Here is a 26,832-nt window from a genome sequence, read left to right on the forward strand (position 1 = left end):
TTAAAATATATTATAATTCTTTGCTTTTACAGAATATTAAAATACTCGTGCCAAAAATATGGCAATTATGATGGTCCCTGTGACTGAAAACAGGTATGGAACAAATGAATTTAAAAATATACATGTTGAGCTTTAATCATCAAAATTTTGTGAATTCACAAAAGTACTTTAAAGCATAAAAACAATTACATCTAGCAAAAAAACATGTACAACAAAATGTACAGTAGTACTCAATGGGTCTTCAATTCAACTAAAAGCATTTCTTACAGCAGAAGTTACAAAAACAAATAAAAAAAGAGACAAAAAACAGTTACAAAAGTCCCTTCAATAAACTTCAGGTAAACCAAACAGATTGGCAGTAGATTGAGGTCAAAAAAGTAAAATATTTTTGTACGACAGAAAATATTCTTTCTATTATTGTTTACAAATGCCTTGTAGGAATTAAATTCATTAATGTAACAACCACACTTTCACTTAAAAAAANTCTAATGGGCAGCATTATTCTGCTAAGTCAGCTTTTTAAAAAAAAACTGAAATAAAGGCATGAGCAATTTTGTTAACATAATTCTGTAAACATCTACAAATTTAATCAGTGTGGCAGTCATGTCTTGCTAATCTTCTGAAAATATGTAAAACCAATGGTCTTCTCACCTTCTGTGACAACTACCGAGAGTTGTAATAATTGTGATTATTCAACAAAACAGTGGTGGAGGATTAAAAAACATTTTAAACAAAAAAAAAATTTTGTGGAAAAGAGTAGGAACAAAAATAAGATATTGATCTAGTTTTACCATTTGCAGTCATTGGTAGTTTCATGTAAACCTTGAAAATTCATTTTTTTTAAAAAAAAGCCAGTTTATCCCTGCTCGTGGCATACACAGACTTCAGAAGACAGTGATTTCAATATTTACAATACATAACGTGCATTTTTCAGACATTGTGTTTCTTTTGAATAATTAGTATTTTAAGTATCTGAGAACTCATTCATTCAATTGGAATTGAGCTTTTTTTTTCTTTCACATTTGAAGGAAATGTGAAGCGCTGTTCATCCATACGTTTAGCTTGAGATCGCAGGATCAGGCTGAAGAAGTCTTCATCAGGAACAGTAGGGCCTTTATGCAATATTGGTGGTGCACATCGCTGGTCATCCAGTCTAGAGCCCTATTACAATTACAAACCAATTCATTAAAAATGTTTATCTCTAACCTGCATTGTAACAGTGAAACGTTTAACAATATTTCAGACAATTGGAAATTAAGTTAACTGTTTGACTTGCATAAATGTAACTACACTAAAATTTGGTGGAGTAAATGCTTGTTTGATTACCTGGCATTTTACTAGCATGTCGAAGAACTTGTCATCTGGCTCCTTGCTATCGCCATTGTTCATTAGGTGATTGAGAACAGAATGGTTATTGTGCTGATTAAGTCGAAGGCCTGGAAGATTGCTGAAACTTGCACGCTGGTCATCTAATCGGCGGCTCTGAGAACTTGCCAGCAGATCCAAAAACTCATCAGTTTGGGGAGAGACAACAGAAGCAGAATGGGCTGCAAGAATTTTGAAGAAAGACTTGAAATTAGCTTGTGGGCATATTAAACTTAAAATGCATTAATATTGTCATTGACAAATAGAAGCTGAATAAGAGATAGCTTTGGTGACTAAAGTCTTTAAGGATTTATCAGAATTTGTACTGAAACTCCTGAAACCGTTAAAATAGTTATGTTATTTATTTAAGAACAGTGAAAGCGGGGAGGTTTATATCCACGCAGGTTTTCCCAAGGTTACATTTGGAGTTTGGGATTTCACTTGGTTACCTATGGGATCAAGGAGCCAAACTGCAAAGATCCAGTATCAAAAATGGATTGTATGTGAACTGTGGAGAATATGGTCATTATATGTATATGAACTGAACTCTGCATGGTTACTGTCCAATATTTGCTTTGTGTTTTAATTGTTTATATCCAGTCTGTTTTTCTAACAAACCTCATGACTTACTGTCAGAAGAGAAAAAATAATGTTTAGAATTTTGCTTTTCTGATCATTCTCAAGGTTTGATAAAATCCCCCCATATCGAATTAAGTTATTTCCCAATGTTTTTAACTGAACACATTTCAAGTCACTGACTTTTACAAATCCAAGTTTTGTTGCAATATTGTGATATATTCTTCACTATAGATTGTGACGTGACCTAGAGATTTAAAAGATAACTATAAGCATAGAAAATTATGGTATTGGTACATAGAAATATTACAGGGTTGGTTTGGACACAATGGAAAGAGTGCTCACATTTCACCATGGTTTGTGGAGGAGTTGAAGAGACAGCTGCATTTGTAAATGTGTACCGCTGATCATCCATTCGATTGCTCTGGAACCGACTTAACAGGTCGAAGAACCTTCATCCCCAATCATATCCGGGCTTAGCCTCTGAAATTAGAATGTTTGCTTAGTTGAATCATTAATTGCAAAACCCGTGTTTTTCCTAACTCTTGCACTTGTATTGGGATCTGAAAAGACACTAATTTTTAACAGGATTAAAACAAAAAAAAGGAAGTAGAACATACTCACTGACTAAACTCTGCCCCCAAAACAATCAGATTTCGGAGCAGAGTTCTTGTAGATTGGTATTATGTACTTCCGATTACTCGAGTTAAGTTACCAGAAAAATGATGCACCTTATATAATTTACTAAAGCATAAACTGAAAGGGAAACCAGCCTCGCAGGAATCTTGATTTCTTACATGCTGCATATTAAACCTTTTTTTTGGAAACAATGAAGTTGCAGAGATTTGGAATTCAGTGTAAATTATGTGGAGTTAAACCAGTGCTTATTACGTCTAATAAATATTAGGGTTCCTACTTTATATTTGAAATCCTGATTGCTGTATAATTTAATCTTGAAATTGAATATTTCCTAGTTTTTATAAAAAGTTTGTGTAATAAAGCATAAACTGAGGAAACCAGGCTTGCAGCACAACTTACCTTTTGGGGAGCGTGTGTTCTGATATCATTTGTGAGCACAGAATTACTTGTGTCTTTAAGTACTTTTGAAGCTGAACTGTTGCTTTTGAACTTTTTACCTTTGAATCGGTTTACAAACAGCAACTTAGCTGATGGCTTAGAAAGCGCAGGTTTCTGTTTGGCAAGGATTTCACTGTTCCAGTTTTGGAACTTTAGAAGGGGTGGGGGTAGGGGGGGAAAAAAGGAGGAGAGTGAAAACAGCATTAAACATCAATATTAAAATCTCATCAGTGTAAATATTCATTTCCACCCAGCATGCAATGATTCTCTGAAACATTTTCTATATGTTTAAACCTAATTACCTTTTCTGGTGTTAACCTCATAAGTTCCATTTTTTCCATGCTCTGTCGACGCCCTAATCGCGGTCGAGCACCTGGAAGAAGAATGCAATAAGTATTTACAAGGACTAACTGTGGTCTTCATTCATATCTTTCAACTCTGAAATACTAGCAGTTGGTACCCTCCCAGAAATATAACCTTCTCTTCATCCCACAACAAAAGAAACAGGATGTGAATGCTGTCTGTGCATGTGCCAGAGAGACAGACAATTTTGAGATTTGTTCATTATCTTACATTCTCTGTCTGAATTAGCAAAAATGATGGGTGTCTAGTCAATAATTTAATAAGGGCATGAGATTTGGTTAAACATGTACTTTAAAATCAGAGTCTAGAGAGATGGAGTCCTGTAGCTCAGTGGTTAGAGCACTCGCCTCGCAAGCGAGAGACCTGGATTCAATTCCCGGCGGGGTGAAACCTTGGGCAAGTTTCCTTACTACACACACCTGATGATAATCTCTCAAGAAATAAAAAAAACCAATAAAATTGGTCATTTCAATCAACGACTGTTTGTCGGACAGTCACAACTATGCGCAATTGGCTGCCGCGTTATGCCCACAAATATACAGTTAATTCACTTTACAGTATATTCTGTGAAGCGCTTTATCAAATGCAAGGATTATTATATTAAACATGAATCAGATTGATTACTGTCTGAGCAAGATTATTTCAAGTCTTTTTTATTTTGAAAAAAATTGCTCTTAATAAAGCAACTGTTGAGTAAAATTAATACGAAGGAACGCGTATTGTGGCATAAGTCAAGAGGTCTAAATCACTTTGCATCACCTTCCTTCACCAAACTTGCATCTGCCCATCATTTCTTTTTTTTCCTGTTCAGGATGCTTGTTTTGAAACATTTGATCAATTATTGTGCTCATGAAACATTTGGCAATTCAAACAAATGAAATTGGGATTTTGTTTTCAGCAAATCACTTTCTGAATAAACCCAGGAAGAGGATATATTTCACTACCTCCAAACAAGAAAGCAAGTGAAATAACCTTTCCAGCAATACAAATAATTGTATTATGCAGGGTTTTATTTCTGTAGTTTAGGGTTAGCATTTGAACAACAATTTACGTTTATCTTTCAAGTCGGATGGATGTAGGTTAATTGTAGGAATAAACTTACTACTATAAGTAGAGAAATTAAGGTAAAACTTAGTTAAAATCAAGTATCTACAGTAGTAAAGTTGAAATTTTCTTTTCACAATGGACCTACCTTGAGAGTTATAATCCAATTCCTGGCTCACTGACAAAATGGAGCTATTTGTACTATAACTCAGGCCCAACACCATCTGAAGATCTGAGAGATTCATTCGCGCTGTGAGTTCACCACTTCTATCACCAACCTATAACAACAAGCACACAATATGTTAAAAGTTTTAAGCATACAGCAGAGTATTATGAAATGGAGGAAATCATATAGATTCAATAGTAAGACAATAAACGTTATGGGATATAGTCTCAGTAATTTTTTTTGGTAACCAGTAAGGATCACATTGGAATAAGAACACAATTCATCCGTCCCATATCAGATCACAACTACAAAATTAAACTTCCCTTTCCGAAACACTTGCTATGACTTTGGTAAAATGTACTTGGCAGCAATTCTTGCCAACTTTCACAGGAAATCTAGTAGAAATGTATCTACACCATTTTTTAAGCTAAAATATTGTTTTACCTCTTTGGAAATTTCAAGATGTTTCTCTGCAAAATGCACAGCTTGTTCATGATTTCCTAGTGCTGTGTATGCATTTCCCAAGCTCCAGCATGCTCTCCCTTCACCAATCCTAAAATTCAAATAGATCAGAGAAATTACTATAGAGAAATCTGAATAATGTAAAAGAGACAAATCAAATCTGCGTCTTAAAGGTTTAAAATATTTTTAACTTGTTTCATTTTTCTGATATGAACTGTTCCATACACTATCAGATATAGAATGAACAAATACAGCATGGAATATAGAAAAGCCAGTTTGTACTTGTGCCTTGCCCAAATGATTATTCACATGTACAAAAATGTTCATCGACATAGTTAACCATTCTACATTTTTATCTGGGACCTAATATTTAACAATCTTGTTCAAGGTCCGCCTCAAGATCTTCCTCTTTGACCCTGCTTTTGGCCATCTTTCTCTCAACCCCAGTTTGAGTGCAAACTCTAGTCTGTCCAAGCACATTGGGACATTCCCCAACATATTTTACAAATGACAATATAAATTTATATTTTCATTTGTAAAACAGTCATACTTATAAAGGTAAGAGGTTGACTAAAGCTTTTATTTTAAATTACTGATTTATTGCTTATGGCTTTGCAACCAGTACACAATTTAACAATTACCTGACCTAATAATCAGAAAGTGTGATTCTTAAGGAAAATTAGGGAACAAGTGAGTTTGATTTACTGAAAGCATACCTCCAAAACAATGTATCTTCTGTCTTGTTCAAAACACATAAAAATATTTTAGCTATTGGTTTCCCCACCCCTCCCATGCAATTATTAATCAACTGAAAACTGTTTCTGGAGAACAAAATATTGACATCCTTCGCGCACATTTCAGGAATATAAACCAGGGAATCTTGAATTAATCTGAATGCTTATACACAATGGATACAACAATGACTTGTATTTCAAGTCTTAATTTTTTTTAATCAAGGAGCTAATTGTTCCTAACTTTGAGACATCCTCTAATGTAATAATGTGCTATATAAAATGCAAGATCATTATTATAATATTATTATTTTAATGGCTAGGTCTTGATTCATACTACTGCAAAGACACCTTTATGTCAGTCCAGTTTTCTCCTTATATAAAATTTCTAAATGCATTATATTAGTAACCTATGGTTATTTTCTATATACAGTATTTTGATCCCCAAATTTTATATCGTTGCTTAAATTGAAATTTAATTGCAGGTTATATCCTGTCCTTCACTCAAATCCAATGTTAAGATTTTTAAATATGCAGCACACTCCGCAAACCACCCACATTGGACTATTTGCAGCAATAATCTACAAGTCTCAGGGTAAGGGCTTGAATTTGTGCCATCAACAAAGCTCCATTCATATTGTGTCACCTAACGTACAATAATATTAGTCACCGAGGTGATGATTGCAGTAAAGCACTCGTTGCTGCATTTCTTACATTTTTGTATTCAGAGATGTGAACAAAAACTGGTATTAAACAAAAAATGCTACCATATATGCAATCTGAAATGAACCTTCAATTTTACCTGTCAGTAAGCTCTTGTGCAATCAGAAGATGTTTCAGATGATATTCTATGGCCTTTTCATAGTCCTGAAGTAAAGTATAAGTGTTTCCAAGGCTGTAACAAGCTTGTGCTTCCACTGCCCTATCCCTCAGCTGCCGAGCCAGGTAAAGTGTCCTCCTAAATGAAGGAAATGTGATCAGTTTGAAGTATTGATCGAATATTATTATTCTAAAGTAACTACACTTCACTCCCAATTTTCCACCAGAGTATGACTTATAAATCCTGAATCAGTAGTCACAAAGCAGCAGTTACATTGCAGAAAGTTTCCAATAGGAAATGGCTTCCTATTTGAAGTGTTGTTGAGTCTTTTGTCTTTTAGCTGGCTGGCTTCCTCACGCTGACCAGCTAAAAGACAAAGACACAACAAACACTTCAAAAGATGAAAGAAATATTATGGATCACATCATTTGAAGATTTGGGAGGTAACAGCAAAAGCTTCTCACAAATACTTACTTGTAATGATCGGCAGCCACAGCAAATTCACCAAGAAACACAGAAGCATTTCCCAGATTACTGTATGCCCTCCTTTCAGCTGATTTATCTCCAAACTCTCTTGCAATTTGTAAGCGCTGAAAATAATGTAATGAATTGATCAGAGTATTGAATATTTAACCCTGTAATTTTGTGGGCATTTACATAGGAATGACAGAGAGTGGGGGTGAGATGGATAGGAAACATTCTGGACTGAAATGAGAATATTAGCACTCTAAATGTACTATTCAGTACCCAGCACTGCCCCGACATCTACTTTTCATTAGATATTTTACAAGATAGAAAAATCAAACACAATAATTGAAATGTCACACCACACAGAGCAAGTCAAATTTACAAATTCTGGTTTGATCAATTTCAAACACTCTTCAATACATTTAGCCCCATCATCTGCCTATAAATTCTCCATCTGCACAAATTCCTTCACAACCCATTATGTAATAAGATACTTTTTGGAGTCAAATAAAGGGAAGAGTTTCCATGGAGCTTGAGCACAGTATAAAAATAGGGTTTAGAATTATTTTTAAATAAGCGAACAGAAAAAAAACTCTGAAGCCTAGAGGTAAAAACAATTCTGGCAACTTTTCACCCAAAGAAAAACTGTAACATGTAACAGATGGCAATAGAATAAAAAAAAAGTGAGAGCTGTCATAATGTACAGCAAAAAAACAAGATTTCAAATCCGAGTCGAGCAGAATCTGGTACAAAACCCCCGCCTTTAGCTGCACATAATTACATGGGTCATTTGGAGCAGCAAATTAGGATGAAAATGTTATGCAAAAGGAACACTCCTATCCACTCTCTCAACAAATCCAATTTTCACTTACAAAGCGCCTTTTACATAGAAAAACACCATTACATTTTACAAAGTCTGAGTGGGAGCTCGGGGTGGGTGCGAGATAGGGGGACGGTGGCCAAAGGAGCAGTTGAAGATAGTTTTTCTGTGGGTGTTGAAAGCATAGAGGGAATAAAGGGAAGGCATTTTGGAAAAGAGTTCCAGGGTGTAGGGGTAGAGTGCCTAAAAGATCACCTAGCAAATGGTGGGGTGGAGTGAGAGGAGGCCATGAAGGAAACCAGAGTAGTCAAAGTTGAGTGAGATGGATCGTAAAAGAGCACAGAGGTAGGGTGAGGTAAAGCTATGAATGTATTTGAAGTTGAAACCTCATGCAAAAATGGTGCATTGTATTTGCATGTTGGCATTTTAAAAGAAGAAACATATTATTTTTCCACACTTACCTCTTGGTGTGATCTCACTGCCTTTCTGAAGTTCCCCAAAAGATAATGTGTATTCCCTAGATTTCCATAAGCACGTCCTTGAGCTGCTCGATCTCTAAGTTCCTTAACAATAACCAAATTTTCCCTATATATAAAATGAGAAAAAGTAAAACGAATGGCTAGTGGTGATTACTATAAATAATAATGATCCTTGCAATTGATATAGTGCCTTATCACATTTTTGAGACGTCTCAAAGTGCTAATGAGTACAGTTAAATCATTAGTATAAATTCAGTTTTACCAAGCAAATTCAAGGCAAACAAAATTCTGGAAATACAATGGGATACTTGAAAATAGTCAATTTTCATCAAAGAAATAGTAAAAGTTCATTCTTTACTTTAACACCTGAGTTTTTATGTGATGTGCCTAGTGACATCACAACAACAAAATTATACTTGTATAGTGCCCTTTACGTCGGAAAAACGTCACAACTTGGAATGCTGACTGACTGTTATAAGGTGAGGGGACTGGAATTTTATGGACCCAACTACCGTGATATAACAGCACTTTGCTGTACATACAGTGCATATTAAAGGCAAAAGATACTCACTCATAGTATTCTGCAGCCTTTTGTAAAGCTGAAATCACTTCCTCGGGAAAATCACCTGGATCCTGAGTTCCTGCACAAGCAAGATTTTTGCCCTTAGCATGATGTACATTGCCAAGGTTGTAAAGTGCTCTTGCTTCGCCTATCTGTTTAAAAACAAAAACAATTCTAGAAATTAGAAATGAAAAGTATTACATAATAGTATTGAGAAATGTAAATAAAAACACAAATCTGTCCACCATTTTTTATTCAAAGACATACCGAGAACTAACATATTTCAGAACTAAGAGGCAGGAATAGTTGAAAGCTGGTGACATGCCCTAAAGGTAATTTACCCAGCAATTTTAATCTGACAACATTCTATTCAAAATTATTCAATTTTATTCCTTAACACCCACATCACATTCAAGTCAATTTTAGTTTGCCTCAGCGGAGATTAGCAAACTCAGCAAAACAAGAATTGAATCAGGAACTAATTAATTTTACATGAGGGCCATATTTATGACTTGAGGCATTAATAGTTAAATGGCAAAGTCATACCCTTAATTTATTCAATAAAAAGGCATATAAAAATGCGTCAGTTAAAAAGCAATTGATTCACTTTTTTTGCAGTATCACTACCTTATCACAATGTTCTGTAGAAATGTCGAGATGTCTTTGACAGCAAACTATAGCTTCATCAAAGCGTCCCAAAACCTTGAGTGTATTGCCAAGGTTCCCGCTGGCTTTAGCTTCACCCAACTGGTCACCAATTGTTCTGAAAATCAGCAGATAACAAAGCAGTGAGAAACTTCAAATGCTCTTTCAGAACTCTATAGAACTTTCACAGTATCATAAAATTCCACAGTATAAAAGGAAGCCATTCGGCCCATCGCCTGTGTTGGCTCTTTGAAAGAGCTGTCCACTTTAGCTTCACTCCAATTTTGGTCTGAAATATTAACGATTCTCTGTTTCTCTTAACAGCTACTAGCTTATGAGTATCGCATAGAAATACTTAATTTACTTAACCAAGAATAATTCAGGGATATTAACAAGAAAATTCTGTAACAGAATACAGTTTTTAAAATTAGTTTTCTAGGTGCTCCATAGACTTGCTGAGTTTTGAACTAAGGTACAATGGATTATGCAGACTTCTCAGGTACAATGGATTAATCAAAATGCTTAATAGTTAAAGCGTACGTTGAATGGGGAACTGCTCAAAGTATAACCATTGAATCTCAATCTGTATTTGCTCACATTCAATTTTCTCACAGGTATGAAGTTAATAACTGTATTTCACCCAAGTCAAAACTTAATCAAAGTAATGTAATTGAAGATAAAAATCATAAAACAGCGAACAGGCAGTGAAATATAAATAACGACAAGAACACTGATAAAGAAAGTTTCCCCAAAAGCTGCATGCAAAAAAATATCATGGGAGCAATGGCATTTGCAAAGCTTGCTTTAAGTAGGAGAAAATATTCAGAACATATTTACCTTGCAAGAGTTAAGTCATGATGGTGGTATTCCAGTGCTTTGGAATATTCATGTAAATAGAAATAGGCATTTCCAAGCTGACTGTAGATAGCACTCAGTGTTTTTAGGTCCTCTGTTCCAACCTGAACTGCAGCTTCAAAGAACGATACCCCAGCTTGACAATCTCCTGCTTTGCAGAGTCGTTCACCTTCCAGAGCCAGCTCCAGGCAGGAAGCCTCCATTCTGTAAGTAACAGTATTGAAGTCATTGATAATGCAGACAAACGGCAGATAATTACTGTTGTCCAACAAATATTTGTATTCCAAATCTTGAGCCTAAATTAAATCTACTGAAAAAGATTATTTCTTTATGGTCATGGTTTTCCAGAATGTCCCCAAATTTCTTCCAAAATAATTATTTCCCCACTCAAAAAAAATCTTATCAAAGAAATTAATAAACCACATCACTTGGAGTACCTGTTAAACTTTGCAAACCCACATGGTAGACACATCGATATGACTGACATTCTTTTGGTCCTTCTAGTTGAACTATCTCCAAAAACGGTGGAAGTATTGTATTCTATTCCAACATGAGACGACATTGCACACAATTCCACAGACATGCATCCAGTTGTAATGTAGATCGTACTTGCACAATTAAGAGTAATTTGTAACGATCTTGAAAAATAATTTCTTGCCAACCCCGTATACTGAAAACTTTTCAGGCAGATTATAGAATTTTAAGATGGGGAAAGAATGAAGATAAAAACACGGTAGTGCAAATCGTTGAATTCCAACCAGTTGTACTTCTGATTGAAATGTCAATCAATAGAACAGTTTAAAAAAACAGCAGGGTCTATCTAGGCTCCAATATGCATAATCTGAACTAACGGCTTTAGAGAGCTGACATTTTGTAAGCACCTTATGTCACATGCCACTTCTTATTAACAAGATATACTATCAATATCCTTGTGAACCAACAATTAATTCATAAATACAATCTTATTAAATGTTGTATCAAATAAAATCTAAAAAAAAATCTGAGTTCAAATAAAATAGTTATATCAAATACATTTGTTATGTTATATCAAATAAAAATGACCAAACCATGTTGTGGTAAACAGGAAGTCATGAAATATAGTTAGATGGAATTTTTATGGCCATTATACAAAAGAATGTTTCTCCAACATAGGATGAGATTTGTCCTTTCAGATATGTGACGTTTAGATAACTGATTGTACATAAAGTACCAAATTACTTGTTAGCACTATGTTAACAGCCTATATTACTGAAGTCAAAACAGTAATGTATGAAGTATGCACACTAAGGGTAGGATACAACAAAAATTATATTTGTATTGTGCCTCTCATGTCGGGAAGACATCCCAAGTCGCTAGACAGTCAGAGATTTGGACCCAAGCAGGGGGTTGGGATCAGGAGGGGTGGAGGGCAGGGGTAGAAGGATGGCCAAAGGCCCGGTCGAAGAGGAGGGTTTTGAGACGTGCCTTGAAGGAGGCAAGGGAGGAAGCAAAGCGAAGGGACTGTGAGACTGGGGGTAGAGAGGCTGATGGCCTGACAGCCTTCAGCCTCTCTGGGGTGGTCTGGAGGGAGCGGACAGATTGATGTGGGAGAGGATATGAGCTACAGTTCTGGATGATCTGCAGCTTGTGGAGGGAAGAATTGGGAAGGCTGAAAAGCAGGGATTTGGCCTAGTTGAGCCTAGATGTAATAAATGAGGGTTTCGGCGGCCTGAGAGACGAGACACCGGCAGAGCCTGGTGATGTTGTGGAGGTGGGGGAAAGCAACGCACGTCATGGCACGGATGTGGGGTAGAAAGGAAAGTTGAGGGTTAAACAGAACGCCAAGGTTCTGGATTGAGCCTCACTGATACAACATTGAAGTGAAATTCACTGGTTATCAAAGATGGTTTAGCCGTGATTCCATGCCCTGGAAAAGTAATACAAATAGAGGCCCAGGTACCTTTTAATTTTATATTGAGGCAAGTATAAGGCAAATAAATATATAATAGAAACTTAATACTTTCCAAGCACATAGAATACTTTTAGGTGAAGGCACTGAACAAGTGCAATATGATCCGTCATTTTTTTTTAACAAAAGCTAAGGGAAATGTTAAGTATGTTGTATGTCTCAGTAGTGGATGATGTAATGTGGTCCAAGCTCTATATCAATCATTGTCAGAAACAAAAGAATTTTGTGACAGTGAAATTGACTAGGACATCAATATTACCTGGTATCCATGATCATTACTATTCATATTCATCCATTCAGCAATTTTATTCCCCTTACATATCTAGAGGTGGATTGTGCATTATATGAATTATACAATTTTTCAGGGCATAATCAGAACTCAGGTTCCATAAGAAATAAAGGTTTATCTTATAATTTTTGGTGTGATACCTTGATTCACACCATTCTAAGCTGTACAGCATTAATTTTCATACCCCCTTCTTTCAGTACTTTTATGCACAGAAACCATCTTAGGGTATGAAACAGAAGTATTAATTGGTGAGGCAAATATATAAAAATAGATCTCATCAGCTGAAAGTCTGCTTCTGGATACAGAGATGAATTATCAAAAATAGTATTAAGATTGCTTCAGTAGTTCCTAAAATAATAATAATAAAAATCTATGAGAGCAGATCAGCATTTCCTGTGTGCTCTATTCCAGCATGCAACTTGTTAGGGAGAGCTACAAAATACACACCAATGAAGACTGACACACTAGTGACTGCCCAATGACCAGCAGAGTAATTAGGGTTGAATTCACATTTGCGCACATCAGAATTGTCATGCATTTCTTATTAAACAGAATTCCATTTATTCATTTGTTTTGGGCTGGTTTGCTTTGAGAGATCCATTTCATTAGAAATGTAGAGATTTGGTTCTTTCTTTATATTTCGGAAAGTTCAAACAATTTTCTTAAGGGTTAACAGCTTTTGAATCACAGGTAGGACATTTCCCCACATCAAAATGAGGTATCCTGAGAATTTTTGTTAAAAATATCTTAACATGTGGTGAAAGTTTACAATTCTTCTCTTAAGATCATTAGTGTTGATGTTTGTGAACATCAACTATTTCAGTGATACCTTTAACATTTCAACATTTTCTTGTATTGCATCTCACAATTTCTTACGTCAAAGAACATTCCCAACTCTATATTTCAGTGAGCTTCAGTTGATTTGCCATTCAAATGTCTGATAATTGCTGTATGTTATTTTTCTGCAGGAAGTTTATTCCTTGCACGTGCTTAAATTTCGACTGTTTCTAATAAGCTCATATAGGGTTTGCTGCACAGTTGAGCAATTTAGTTGACCGATCACCTCGGATAACTGTTGCTTAAATAAATGATGCCTCACTGTATTTGAATTCATCTTAAGAATTAAAAATATTTGAAACTGTAGCCAATTTTGATAACATTAGTTAATCAAGCATCACAATGATGAAAAAAATCAAACTTTAGATTGGAAAGAAAAAGTAATAATAATAATCCTTGCCTCATCATATATTTGAGATGTCTCAAAGCATTTCACAAAATATACTGTGAAGTGAATTGACTATGTTTTGGGGCGAAACACAGCAGCAGTGTCCCACAAACAGTCATGGATTGAGTGATCAATTTCTTCTTAGAATTTTTTTTGAAGGAATTATTACCCCTGGAAAAGTGATCCGCCAATACACTAACAACCAGGTTCCTACTTATTGCTAGATAAACAGAGGGGTATAGAGGAGGGAAATGTTGCGCCCTGCCGGGAATTCAACCCAGGTCTCTCGCTTGCGAGGAGAGTGCTCTAACCACAGGTAGAGAATTAGTTGGAAATTTGGTCGCAAGTTTACAATCAGTTTAGACTGGTTCTTATCGATATTAGCACAAAATGCTCCTGAAGGTGGCTCCCATTTTCACTCGCGCCATTTTGGAATTCAAGATGAATGTAATATTCAACACAAAACATATAGAGTCTATGAGTTCACCAGATAATTTTAATTATCCATCCTAAGCACATTTATTTAAAATGTGTATGTTTTTGTTCAAATAGAAGTTATTTAAGGTTTTTATTATAATGGTCCTTCATAAACTTGTAATATAATACTTTAACAGAACACGTCATCCCACCAAGGGTTTTACTACATTTATTCTACTTGTGCCATGACCGTAGTTTACCTACTCAAATCCAGTAAATCGCTTATCCATCTAATTCCTTAGCCCACTTGCAACTTGTTAATCCACATAGCTAGTGAATGCGTAGTTCTTTCAAATATGTATAATTCCTTCAAGCCCTATCTAATTTTATAATGCACCCACATTAATTTCATTTCATGTGCAGCATGTAAAATGAACATTTAAGAATATAGCTAGAAAAGAATTCTAGTACTGAAACTATTTTTTGTAGAAAACTTCACAAGATTACTGTTAGATTAAAGTAAGTAATAAAACACATTGGTCAGTTAAAGTGAGTATCTGGCCCTGTAGCTCCCCATTTCTTGCTGACATTGTGCTAACCATTGCTTCCTCATTAAACACACTGCTTCGCAACAGAAAATAAATTGCAGTTCTTTTGGGAACTGTTTCCACCCACACTGATGTTCCAAGAACCCTCTTGATTTATCACGTGAATCAATGTGAAATAAGACTGAAGGAACATTTGGGAAATAGTTTCATGGAATATATTGTTTTTTGCATTATAATGTCTCGCTTGTTCATTGAAGAGAGCAAGAAGCAAGAGAGTGGGCATCAGAACAACAACAACAAGATTACATTGGTATAGCGCCTTTCACGTCGGGAGGACGTCCCAAGGCACTGAACAGAGTACAGCAGTTTGAATAAATGAACAATTAGTATACCTGGAAGCTAATTTCACAGGTTATGGCAAAGCTTATGGCAAAGAATACAATAATTCTGACACATGCCATAGAGTTAAATGATGGGAGATTCATCAGAGAAACTATCTGCAAATGGAGTTTCTAAATACAGTTGTGCTATTAGGAGAATCGACAAGTAGAGTCCATACAGTTGAGTGGATGACTGTGGAAGGAAAATAATTTGATGGAGCAAGCGTTTCTTGTTCTATGCATTTTTATGAGAAAGGCAAATCACTCTGAAACCGCCCAACAGTGTTTGAGTAACAACTAGTAGATTTTAATATTTTTGTTATTTTATCATCTGCAGTCATCTACACTATGATGAACACACACACCATTTGGAGTTCAGTAAATATTTAGCTATCCCTTAGTTTTCAGCGTTATCCCACATAATAATAATAATAATAATCCTTGCATTTGATATAGCGCTTTTCACGTCGGGAGGACGTCCCAAAGCGCTTCACAGAACACACTGTAAAGTGAATTGACTGTATATTTGTGGGCGAACGTAGCAGCCAATTGCGCACAGCAATGTCCCACAAACAGTCGTAGATTGAAAATGACCAATTTAATTATTGTTTTTGTTTTTTTGGAGGGATTATTATTAGGCGTGTGGAGTAAGGAAACTTGCCCAAGGTTTCGCCCTGCCTGGAATTGAACTCAGGTCTCTCACTTGCAAAGCGAGTGCTCTAACCACTGAGCTACAGGACTCCCTGTAGCACATATTACACAAAAACAGATTGAGCTGAATAAAATGGCAGTACGATGTATTGTTAAAGGAAAAAAAGTTTGAGAAATCTCATTCAAAAAGTGAACTTAAACTAATTTTCCTAATAAGGTCAGTTTAATAACTTATGACTAAAATTAACAGCTATAACAATTTAATTTGCATTACTTTAAATAAATAAGTGTTCTGGGACACTACCTTGCAGAGGGGCGCTATATAAATGCAAGTTGTTGTTAAATACAGTCCATTACACTTTTCACTTTTCATTGTCAGTTTACAGGATTCCAAATTCCTGTACAAACTCGTGATTTTTACAAAAGGGGCAACAAGTAAAGAACAAGTCAATCTGATAAATTTAAATTACTCACACCTACTAAGCTAATTCACTTTTAAATACTGTTTTGGTTGTGCACGAGAAATTAGTTTTAAAGGATTTAATTGTCATCCAAGGATTTGGCTGGACAGTTTTACGCATTTCTAACCATACCAAAGAAAAAGGTAAAAATTAATCAATTAACTAAACCATGAGATCTCAGATCTCATCCAGCACTGGGAAGTTCGACAACATACATTTTTAATGAATTCATTAAATATTGACAAAGCAGCAATTTAATAGTATTACATTCTGCTCCAACCTAATTCAACTACTGGGTTGCATTACTGCATATTGTATTACAAGCAGATACACAATGAAAGCCATAGAAGAAGATAGTGTAAGCAGTGAGACAATACAAAAAGTGAGCAAAATTTATTTTTCTTTGGAATTTAATTGAAAAATTTAAGGCTAGTTCTCATATTTCACGCATATACACAAGTGTAAATGTTGGCTCTTATTCAGTTTTTCCACATTAAAAACAATTAAATCAGATAACTTTAAACCTGTGGGTCTCGAGTTTAATTTGCAGTTTGTGCATTGTAATTTAAACTTATCAGCTTGACTTGTTCTTTACTTGTTTCCTTACCCCACATACTTCTCTTTACCTATCAGTAAGTAGAAACCTGGTTGTTTGTCGATTAGCGGATCTCTTTTCCAGGGGTAATAATCCCTTCAAAAAACAATAATTTGGTCACTTAATCCGCGATTATTTGTGGGTCACTGCTTTGCACAATTGGCTGCCATGTTCTGCCCACAAGCTATACAGTCAATTCATTTTACAGTATATTCTGTGAAGCGCTTTGAGACAACTCGAAGGCTCCATATCAATTGCAAGGATTATTATTGTGCAATATATAACTTGCATTTAAGAAATCTCAGAACAAAGCAGAATAAACTGCATACCAATATTATTATAATAGTGTCGGATTAACAAGAGCATAACCACTCATTCCAGTAAATTACAGTAGTTGCAAATGAAAATCTTGAAATTTGCTTGCCTTTCAGATAGGAAATGCAATGTGGATAATTTTAGAATGTACCCCACACCCATAAAATAAACTGCCTGAAAACTGGTGCTGTAAGTCTAGGCAGATTAATTTAGCTGCTTTATATCCTTCCTTTACAGTAGCACACAGAGCTACATTAACTGTCACTATAAATGTTTATTTTGTTGGATACCTTTTGGGTAGGTTTCCTGAATTCTAAAGCACAAATGGAACACCCTGTTCACTTTCCCCAACCACAAAATGAAAGTAACAACAGCCAAGTACACAGCCTGATTGACTGGTCTTCCTGCTTCCTGTTAGTGAAGGGGTTTTGCTGCATTCACTCAGCTTTATAATTTTTCTGCCTCCAACCTAGACTTCAGGACCACTGCTGTCCTGCCATGTTGTCAGACGTCAGTGACAACTTTCTACAGCTGAGCGATGACAAGACAGAGGCCCTCCTGTTTGGCCCGTGTCAGTGTCGCCTCACCTCAGGCAATGACAGCATGACTGTTCACAGATGCACTTTCTACCTCAATGTCCTTTTCGACCCTCAACTATGATTCAAACCCCACATCTGTGCCATGACCTGTTCCGCCTTCCCCTACCTCTGCAACGTTGCCCACCACCGCCACTCCCTGGCAGGCTCCGAGACCCTCATTCGTCATGTCCAGGCTCCACTATGCAAAATCCCTGCTCGCCGGACTCTTCACTCTTCACTCTGAAAGCTGCAGATTATGGATAACTCTTCCGCTTGCCTCCTCTCCCATACCAAGTTCTGTGAACCGATCGCTACCATCTTCGCCTGGCATCACTGGCTCTCCATGCCTCAGAGGATCGAGTTTAAAATCCTCGTCCTCACATTTAAAGTCCTCAACGGTCATGCTCCTCCCTACCTCCGCAACCTCTTAACACCAACAAACCTGTCTGCTCCCTCTGTTCGTCAGGCACTGCCCGGTTCTGTGTCCCCTGCTCTATTCACCTCATCATTGGTGGAGAAGCCTTCAGCTTTTCTGTTCCTACCCTGGAAAAGCTTTCAGCTTTTCTACACTCCTACCTCACTACCCTCCAGCCCTCTTGATTCCAAGCCCCAGCTTAGGTGGAAACCCTTATCTGTCCTTATCCAGTGCCTTTGGACGTCCTTCTGATGTAAAACACCATATACAAATGTAATTTGTATTTGTGGTTGATGTTGTTATAATTCTTTCAACACTAGGATCACTCGAATGAAAATGGCAGAATATTGACAGAGTGATTTGCCATTTTTATCATCTTGATAATTGAATTGTTTTACGAGCATAAGAAACACCAGATTTACAGAACTACTTTTACATAATCAATATTAAAAATATTGCAATACAATACAGTGCAATATTCCAAGAAAACTGACTGGTTGGGAACTCTTTTTTAAACTTTGAATTGAAACAGTACTGATTTTCAGCAAAACATTTTAAAAGCTGTAAAAAGGTATGAAAATGTTAAGCATACAAGTAATGAGGTACCCTCAGTTATAACCCACACAGGTCAGTTACGGGATCCATTTTCTGAAGCTAGGCTGAAACTCTGCATCTGCTCTTACATCAGATAAATTAAGGTTTCTCATTATCTGTATTTGCTTCACAAACATGCCCAAACAAGAGAACTTTCCCAAAAGGTTAAACCAAATTTAAATTGCATCACAATTTCTTTACTCAATATTACAATCATTATAATGATGATCTACAGTGGCAGTTTATACAGATTTAGCTGGCTTAACTCCAATAGTACCCCATTACTCGCCCTGACATCCCCAAACTTCACCTCTTGCCATCCTACAGCTAAATTCTCTACAGGATTAGGTAAGCAGGATGTGAACCTCTTCCATTTCTGGGGAGATTGTATCACTCCATAAGAAACTGAATTTGTGGATCTCTCAGTAGTTTGATTTGGAAATTCTTAAACATATTGATGGGTCTCAGGGGCATCAGATTCCTACACGTTTTTTGTTTATTAGCATCATACCAACATTTAATCCAACCTGAGTCAAAGCAAGTATGGTTAAACCCACTTCAATATTCATCTGAAAATCTTCACTCTGCTTCCAATTAATTGCTAACAGTCTTTATCCCCCACCCATATTGGATGTTTTGCTAAACAAGACATTTAGAGCATATACAGATTTATTCTGACCACCATTTGAAATATAGCTTTAAAGAATTGAAATATTTGCAAGCAACAAGGTTCATTTTTTTTAAACCAACCTACTGAATCACAACTTTATCATACATCATAAACTTTATTATAAAAAAGCTATCTTATAAAATTTACTACTCTTATCCCAAAGAATGAAAAGTAATTCCTACCTGTATCGAATATGATAGGAATGCTCATGCAAGCTAACCAAAATGTCACTTGCATCCATTTAACTGCATTATATGGTGACACTTAACACGTCCAATGTAGGCTTCAGGAAGAGCACATGTTCCCTCCTTTTCTTTTCAGGAAATAAAAACAAGTTTTTAAATTCGGCCTTGCACATGTATGAGGGTAATTTTGGATTACTGACTATATCCTAAACTGTTGCTTCATTGTTCTTCCTCAGCACTACCTAATATCGAAGTCAACAACAGATGCAGCTCACACATTCAGAAATCTGTCCTGATTTCTTGCATTGGTGGCCATTCACTTCCATTCAACTGCAATCTGCAAAGGGAACATAAAATGCCTTGCATAAAGCCTCATTTGAAATAAGAAGTCCCATAGCAACCCCCCCAGCTGACGTGCATAAGCATTGCCTGTCCTGATGACTGCAAGCAGATAAAGCCATCAATCACTACATTGAAGGCAGGAGAAAGTACTTCACACGTAACCACGGCGATTCTGCCAAGCTATGAAGGCACAGCCAAAGCACATTATCTGAAAAATTATAATGGCAAAGACACTGCATTTTATATTTTGCTTATAGTAAGTTAATCACCATTCTCCTAAAGGTGATTGTAGATCATAAATTGTCTACGTAGCTAAATTATCCACATATTATTTATATTAAAGTATCAGTTACTGCAACAATTTTAACACCAAGTCAATCAGTGAGTGCTGTAATTGTTATGTTTTTCTTTAAATTCACATGGCAGTTCTGTGGAAAGGCATATTGTAGATGTCTTTACTTCATTTAATCCATATTTAATCCATGCTTTAAATTGCAAGGATAGCTCAAGGTGAATTTCATCAAAGCACATTTTACATTTTTTTAATTAGAAGATGCATGTATGTATTTTAGGATTTCTATTTCTATTTCTGAATGTATTTTAGGATATATTTACCATTAGTCCTGAAGGTATTTACTTGACATGGCATTGGTGAAAGTTAGAATTCTTCAGATTATATTATACTCCCTTCATTCAAAGGAATTGTTGCTATGCATTGCTAAAGAATTGATAATGTAATACGTCATTTAATTTAGACTGGGCACAGAACTACACAATAAAGGTTCACAATTTGCAAGTCATGTTGATTAGCACCTCCCTACCTGTGAATGACCATTGTATCAGGTTAAGATTAGGATTGAGGTTAAAGTCATGGAAAACTACAGAATGATGATCAAATACGGTATGACATGGGAATGTCCATGAGCTGCTCTCACTATGAAAAGGTAAAATGGATAAGGTACAAGGAAAGATAAACATTATGAATTTGACTTGAATTGTTTTTGGTCTGAGAGAAACTTGCAGAACGTTTCCTCAGGATCAAATTGTATGTAGACATAAGAGCTGATTAGACCTGATATGCTCTGGAAAAGGGGCTTGCTGGCGAAATGGCTTTTCTTGTACCACAGTGTGTTCTGGTTCATCAGGTACAAAGGAAGAAATTCTAAAGCATGGTTAATAATTATGAGGGACAAAGGGATCAAATTACAACAGATATACTGGCATCTCTGTTCAGGAGATAAAAACAGGTGACACATGTTTTGTGTCAGCATTTTTACAGAATACAAATCAGCTTTGCATATAATCACTGTTTACAGTTGACAGCTGTCAAACAGCTAGATTAAAGTAGGATTATATTTGGTAGAACCATTTTGGTGGGGGGAAGGTAAAGACCTCTCTCAAATGATAGTTAAGGGCAATAGAAATGGTTTTCTGATAAATGAAAAAAAAATTCCTAATGAGAAACCAAATGTACAGCATTGTTTGTACTGTCATCAATTATTCACTAAATTCTATACATGTAGCTTTTTTCCAAAAAGTTGCTAAAATTAGTCAATAGCCAGATACATTAACCGAGTCTGAAATGTATTAAGGTCTTGTTTAATTAACAAATCCCAGAAAATATGAAATTCCTCAAATCCTGTGAAATACTATTTTTCAAGATCATTTTTATTTTCTGATGTTTCGAATTTTGATCTAAGACAAGCCACAATGTTTTATGGAAAACAACCTCCCAACTATTTTGCTCAAATTATTTATGTACAATTGACACTGTGGTGTTGTTAGCATTCCTCGATGTAATGGTTCACTGGGTACATGGTTAGTGAATCAGTATCATTTGTTCTGAATGTCAAATAGGCAATAAACTACCAAACACTTTTCAAATACTGTTTTATTAGTGCAATGACTTCAACAGTAAAATGCAATCAACAAATGGAAGACCAAAAAAGGAAGATATTTTGAACTTATGTCAGTTTCCAAAAGGAACACTCCATGCTAACATTGAAACACTGTTCTCCACTTGCAACATTGCCGTGAATCATACAAGGCAATGGACCATCCAAAAAAGTATCTCCTTTTTTGTTCACTTTCTCGATGAAAGGTAGTAAAACTAGTTTTAATGTTGCAAACGTGTTCCTACAAATATCAAATGGCTTGTGTAGGTTACCATGGATAATACATCACACTGATGGAAAGAGAGCGCTCTTCTGGAATTCGGGGTGGAGCCAAGAGAGCTTTAGTATGCATGTCGTGCTTACTGCCAGCAATGATTTCCCAAACTAGGTAAGGATTCCCAATGCGATCACCCTCGATTAACACAAAATTCACAAGCTAAACAGTTCCATTAGTTCATGTTTCTGTAGATCCTGACAAAAGCCTGCTATTTTCTTGAAAATTTGAACATCTATGAATTAGATAGGGCCGCTTTATTCGAGGATATATTCATTGCAATAAAGCTACCAGAGTTTAATGCTATGTTAGAAAAAACAAGAAACAACATTATGTAAAAATAGTGAATTTGATAAATCAGCAATTGAAATGACAACTTCTGGATTATAATAGGCTTTTTTCAAAACTTCAATTTAATTACTATTGTATTTTAAAGTGCATAAATAGTGTACTATTAAACAATAAAGCTTGTTACCGACACATTTATAAGCGATTAATTAATTAGGTTGAATTTAGTTCATAACCCCTTATGTAACTTTTGACACCTAAATGGTCCTAAATCCTTGGATTGGTTTTAAACTGAAATAGGGAAAGCACTATAGCCCAACACGTTGCCTTAATTTATATTTGTAACTAAACGTCTTAAACAAGACATCTTAAACTAAACATCAGCTCGACTAGTACAGTACTACCGGTTAGCTCAAGTTGGAAAAAGTGCTGCTTTGTTCCAAGATGGCATGAAATGTCATGGAAAATCCCTTCTCTTTTTATTTTGTATTACAATTAATTAAGTTATACTATAATAATAATGCTCCTTTGCATTTGATATAGCGCTTTTCACGTCTTCTAGATTTCTCAAAGTGCTTCACAGAATATACTGTAAAGTGAATTGACTGTATATTTGTGGGCGAAATGTGGCAGCCAAATGAGCACAGCAGTATTCCACAAACAGTCGTGGTTTGAAGTGACCAATTTATTATTGTTTTATTTTCTTGAAGGATTATTATCAGGCGTGTGGGGTAAGGAAACTTGCCCAAGGTTTCACCCTGCCGGGAATCGAACTCTTACATGTAAGAGGAAGAATATTAGATCTTCCTCATTCTTCTATTATAATACACAAAGCTAGTTCTATATATAGAACTTCCTTTATATATATATAGAGCTTCCTTTTCTGCATTTTAATTTCTGTTACCAGTCCGAAACACTGACTGTCCAGCGCCTTGGGACATCCTCCTGACGTGAAAGGCGCTATACAAATGTAATTTTGTTGTTGTTGTTGATCTGTGCTGCTGTTCCCTGAAATAAATCTTAAAATAACAGATGTGCTTCCATTTTGAGACCTACACGTACAGTCGGATAGAGAAGGCCACGGGTGTATCATAGGTTCCTGTGGGCCACCAAACTTTTAAGGGGCAGCATCTATTTTTGTGGTCTGTTAATTCTTATGTCCATTGAAAGAGATTCAAAGAATGAGGAATACCATACTTATGTTATGGAATATATTACTCTCAGTTGACTGCTTGACAGAAGTTATATTTAGAAAAAAAACTACCCTAGCACAGAATATTGTACATACTGTATTGCTGATATATTCCTTTGTTAAGGAACTGGCCTCAGATTGTCAGAACTACAGAAAAACTAGTTAATTTCTGCTGAAATAGACAATCAATAAATGAAAATATTAATTTCTGATAGCAAATTGTGAATTTAAAGTTTAAAAAGTTATTAAAACCTATTTTACAGGGTATCTTTCCACATTCTTTAAATGAGATATTAAATATTCAGAAACCATTCTAAACTCCTCTAATGGTGTAAATGTATGATTACAATTATCGTGTTAAAACAAAGGTTGCTAAAGTATGTGATTTTGTGTTTTGCAAACTATTTCAAAGTAATCATGCACCGTGCTATTGGGAAGTCATCCTGACACGAAAGGCGCTATGCGAATGTCATTTTGTTGTTATTCAACAATACAGGAAGCTTGGAGCCATGACAAGAGATAATGTTGCAAACTAGGAAACCAAATTATGCAGTAGATTGGAATATTAGGCTATGGATTCACATCTAAAATAATCCATCCAAATAGCAAGTTAGCGTTTTGACTGGATTATTTGGGCAGACTTCCAAATAGATAGTCATTTACCCCTAGGAATATTAGCACCCTGTTCAGTTGCCCAAGAGATACCCTGCCCAAAATGTAGTACTTAACTTATACGAAGCAGAATACCTGTCTGTTACACAGATTTAAAACATACCAAAAGAAGGTATAAGGCTTCCTCTGTGGAAAAGTGTTTGATTTAGTATGTCTATCCAAAATATTTTGTTCACATTCTACAGTGATTAATTCTGTTGAAAAACAAATGCCAAATATGCTCTCAATTGACAGTACGCCCTTGTAAATGTGTGCTTCGTTTTGTGCAGTAAATGTTCCCCCCACCCCCAACATACATACATACATACATGTACAATTCAAACAATAGTTGGTTGACTGCTGCGCTCGATCAATACAACGAAAATAAACTCAAATAAATGTGAGACATAAAGATATTTTAAGTGCAATAAAGCAATCCGAAAGCGCATGCTGCTGCAAGCCCACACAAGCCGAAGCCATACAGGAGGAGAGAATGCACAGGTCACTCACCTCTATGCTGCGATTCTACTCCTCGTGGAGTAACACAAAGAGCCGAGCAAGTCCCAGATCTGCACAGCAATCGAACGTACACTGCAAAAAAGATCATTATTAGAAACGATTAATCTCAAAACACACGGACGCGAAAAAAAAAACTTCACGAACGGCTGAGTTCTGTTCTCTCGCTTTAAAATGTCACATAAAACGTGAACCCGGTCATGTTCTCTTACAATAATTATCTTCTCAAATGCCTCCCCGCACTCAGCTGGGGTGCGGCGGGGGGCGGGGGAGGTGGACACTCTCTCTTAAATCTACGGGTGACAATATAAAACGATTCCGATCGTTTGCTCTACGAACTCCCGAGATGATCATTATATTAACGATAATAACAATCGTCCTTGCATTTGATAGAGCGCCTCACCCCGTCTTCGAGGGGGCCTCGAAAAGCGCTTCACAGAAAAATACTGTAAAGTGAATGGACTGCATATTTTTTGGGGTGGGGGGGGGGGTGGGGGGGAAAGGATGAGATTTGTTGTAGAAAATAACTTTCGGTGGTGTTGGTTGATGGGGGGGGGGTTGAAAGAGAAAAAAAAACTACAACCACATGTTGGTGGTCACAGATGTGTGTGTGTGTGTGTGTGACCTGTTACTTACTACACACACGAGCCGGGATTTACAGGGCTTAAAAAGTGCCTGGATCTCAAACCACAGTCACTGGCAGGACTCCCTCTGTCCAGGGGTGGGGGGGGGGGGGGGGGGGAAAGGCCTTTTCTTCTCCACCACTCACCCCGGAATCGACACGATTCCCCAACGGCGGCACAACAACTCTCCCCCCCACCCCCCCATCACACACACACACACACCCCCACCCCTACCACCACCACCCGCCCCTCTCTCACTATCTCTCTGTAGTTTTTTCCAGCAACTCCCGCACGGAGCAAAACTTTGCGACAACAGCAGCAACAACAACAACGACGACGACGACGACCCCTCACCCCCTCTCCTCCCCTTCCCTTCCCCACCCCCCGCGCCGCGCGCCCGGTCGGGTCGGTTGTTTTTTTTTAACCCCCCGTTAACACTAACACTCGGACGAGTAAAGGAAGGGACAAGTTGGCGGCGGCGGCGGCGCTCCTCCTCCTCCTCCTCCCTCCCGAGTTTAGCTGTCAAACCCCGCGCGGAGACTCGGCATCGCAACCGCTTACCTTTAAACTGCTCTGTGGCCGTCAACCCCGACCCGTCCCCGCGCCCACTCTCCCCCGTCCTGTGGACACTCAGTGTGTCGTTCCCCCCCCCCACCTCACCTCAACTCTATCCTTCCCCCCTACGCTCCCCACCGGCCTGTGGCAGTTACTTTGTCCTGGACCCAGTTTCAGCCATTTTCTCTCTCTCTCTCTCTCTCTCTCACTGTCTGTCTGTCTCTCTCTCTCTCTCTTTCTTTCTCTGAATTAAATTTTGTTTCTCTCAAACTTTCCTGATTCGAGCAGTTCTGCCCCGGAGCAGCCAATGAGATGGCAAGAAGCCGCTTAAAAAAGGGAAGCGACCAAATACCGGGGATGGAGAGGGTAAGAAGCCCCTCACCATTGCTGATCAGGTCCTCCCCCCCCCCCCCCCCCCACCACCCTCTCACACACACCCCCCCCCCACCCTCTCACACCCCCCCCCATGTTACTACTGTACTGTACTTGTAGAGTTAGTACAAGTCAACCCTGACACCCACACAGCCCAACCCAGATCCATAATTTTCACCATTTATTTACATCTACGTTTATTATTTACCATTATTCACACAAGCCAAATGATTAAGAAAATGCGAAAACAGTTTAGATACCCAACGATATAAGCGCATTTCTGAGCCCAAAACTTTTTTTTGTGGGGGGGGTGAAAAAAATATCTAAAATATCTAAAATATCTAAACTCTATATGCGCGAAGTATTGACCGAACACGTTCGCGAAAGATTCACAATGAGGAGGAAAGTTTAGACCGCCTG

The 26,832-nt window shown here is 37.0% G+C and overlaps 1 protein-coding gene across 1 annotated transcript; it reads right to left on the reverse strand.

The window, feature by feature from the left end:
* Positions 1 to 109: 109 nt before the first annotated feature.
* LOC103174762 (G protein signaling modulator 2) lies at positions 110 to 26,456 on the reverse strand. Its single transcript, XM_007887305.2, is given in 17 exon segments — positions 110 to 1,161; positions 1,327 to 1,547; positions 2,287 to 2,394; positions 2,397 to 2,424; positions 2,980 to 3,168; positions 3,321 to 3,391; positions 4,574 to 4,703; positions 5,036 to 5,144; positions 6,587 to 6,742; positions 7,079 to 7,194; positions 8,354 to 8,477; positions 8,943 to 9,085; positions 9,561 to 9,696; positions 10,416 to 10,637; positions 19,702 to 19,827; positions 24,857 to 24,937; positions 26,047 to 26,456. Coding segments are annotated over 15 exon segments (1,989 nt in total). The 5' UTR covers positions 19,761 to 19,827; positions 24,857 to 24,937; positions 26,047 to 26,456; the 3' UTR covers positions 110 to 984.
* Between the last annotated feature and the right edge of the window lie 376 nt (positions 26,457 to 26,832).

The sequence above is a fragment of the Callorhinchus milii genome, unplaced genomic scaffold, assembly GCF_018977255.1.
Source record: "Callorhinchus milii isolate IMCB2004 unplaced genomic scaffold, IMCB_Cmil_1.0 Scaffold5, whole genome shotgun sequence".
In the NCBI taxonomy this organism is placed as follows: domain Eukaryota; kingdom Metazoa; phylum Chordata; class Chondrichthyes; order Chimaeriformes; family Callorhinchidae; genus Callorhinchus; species Callorhinchus milii.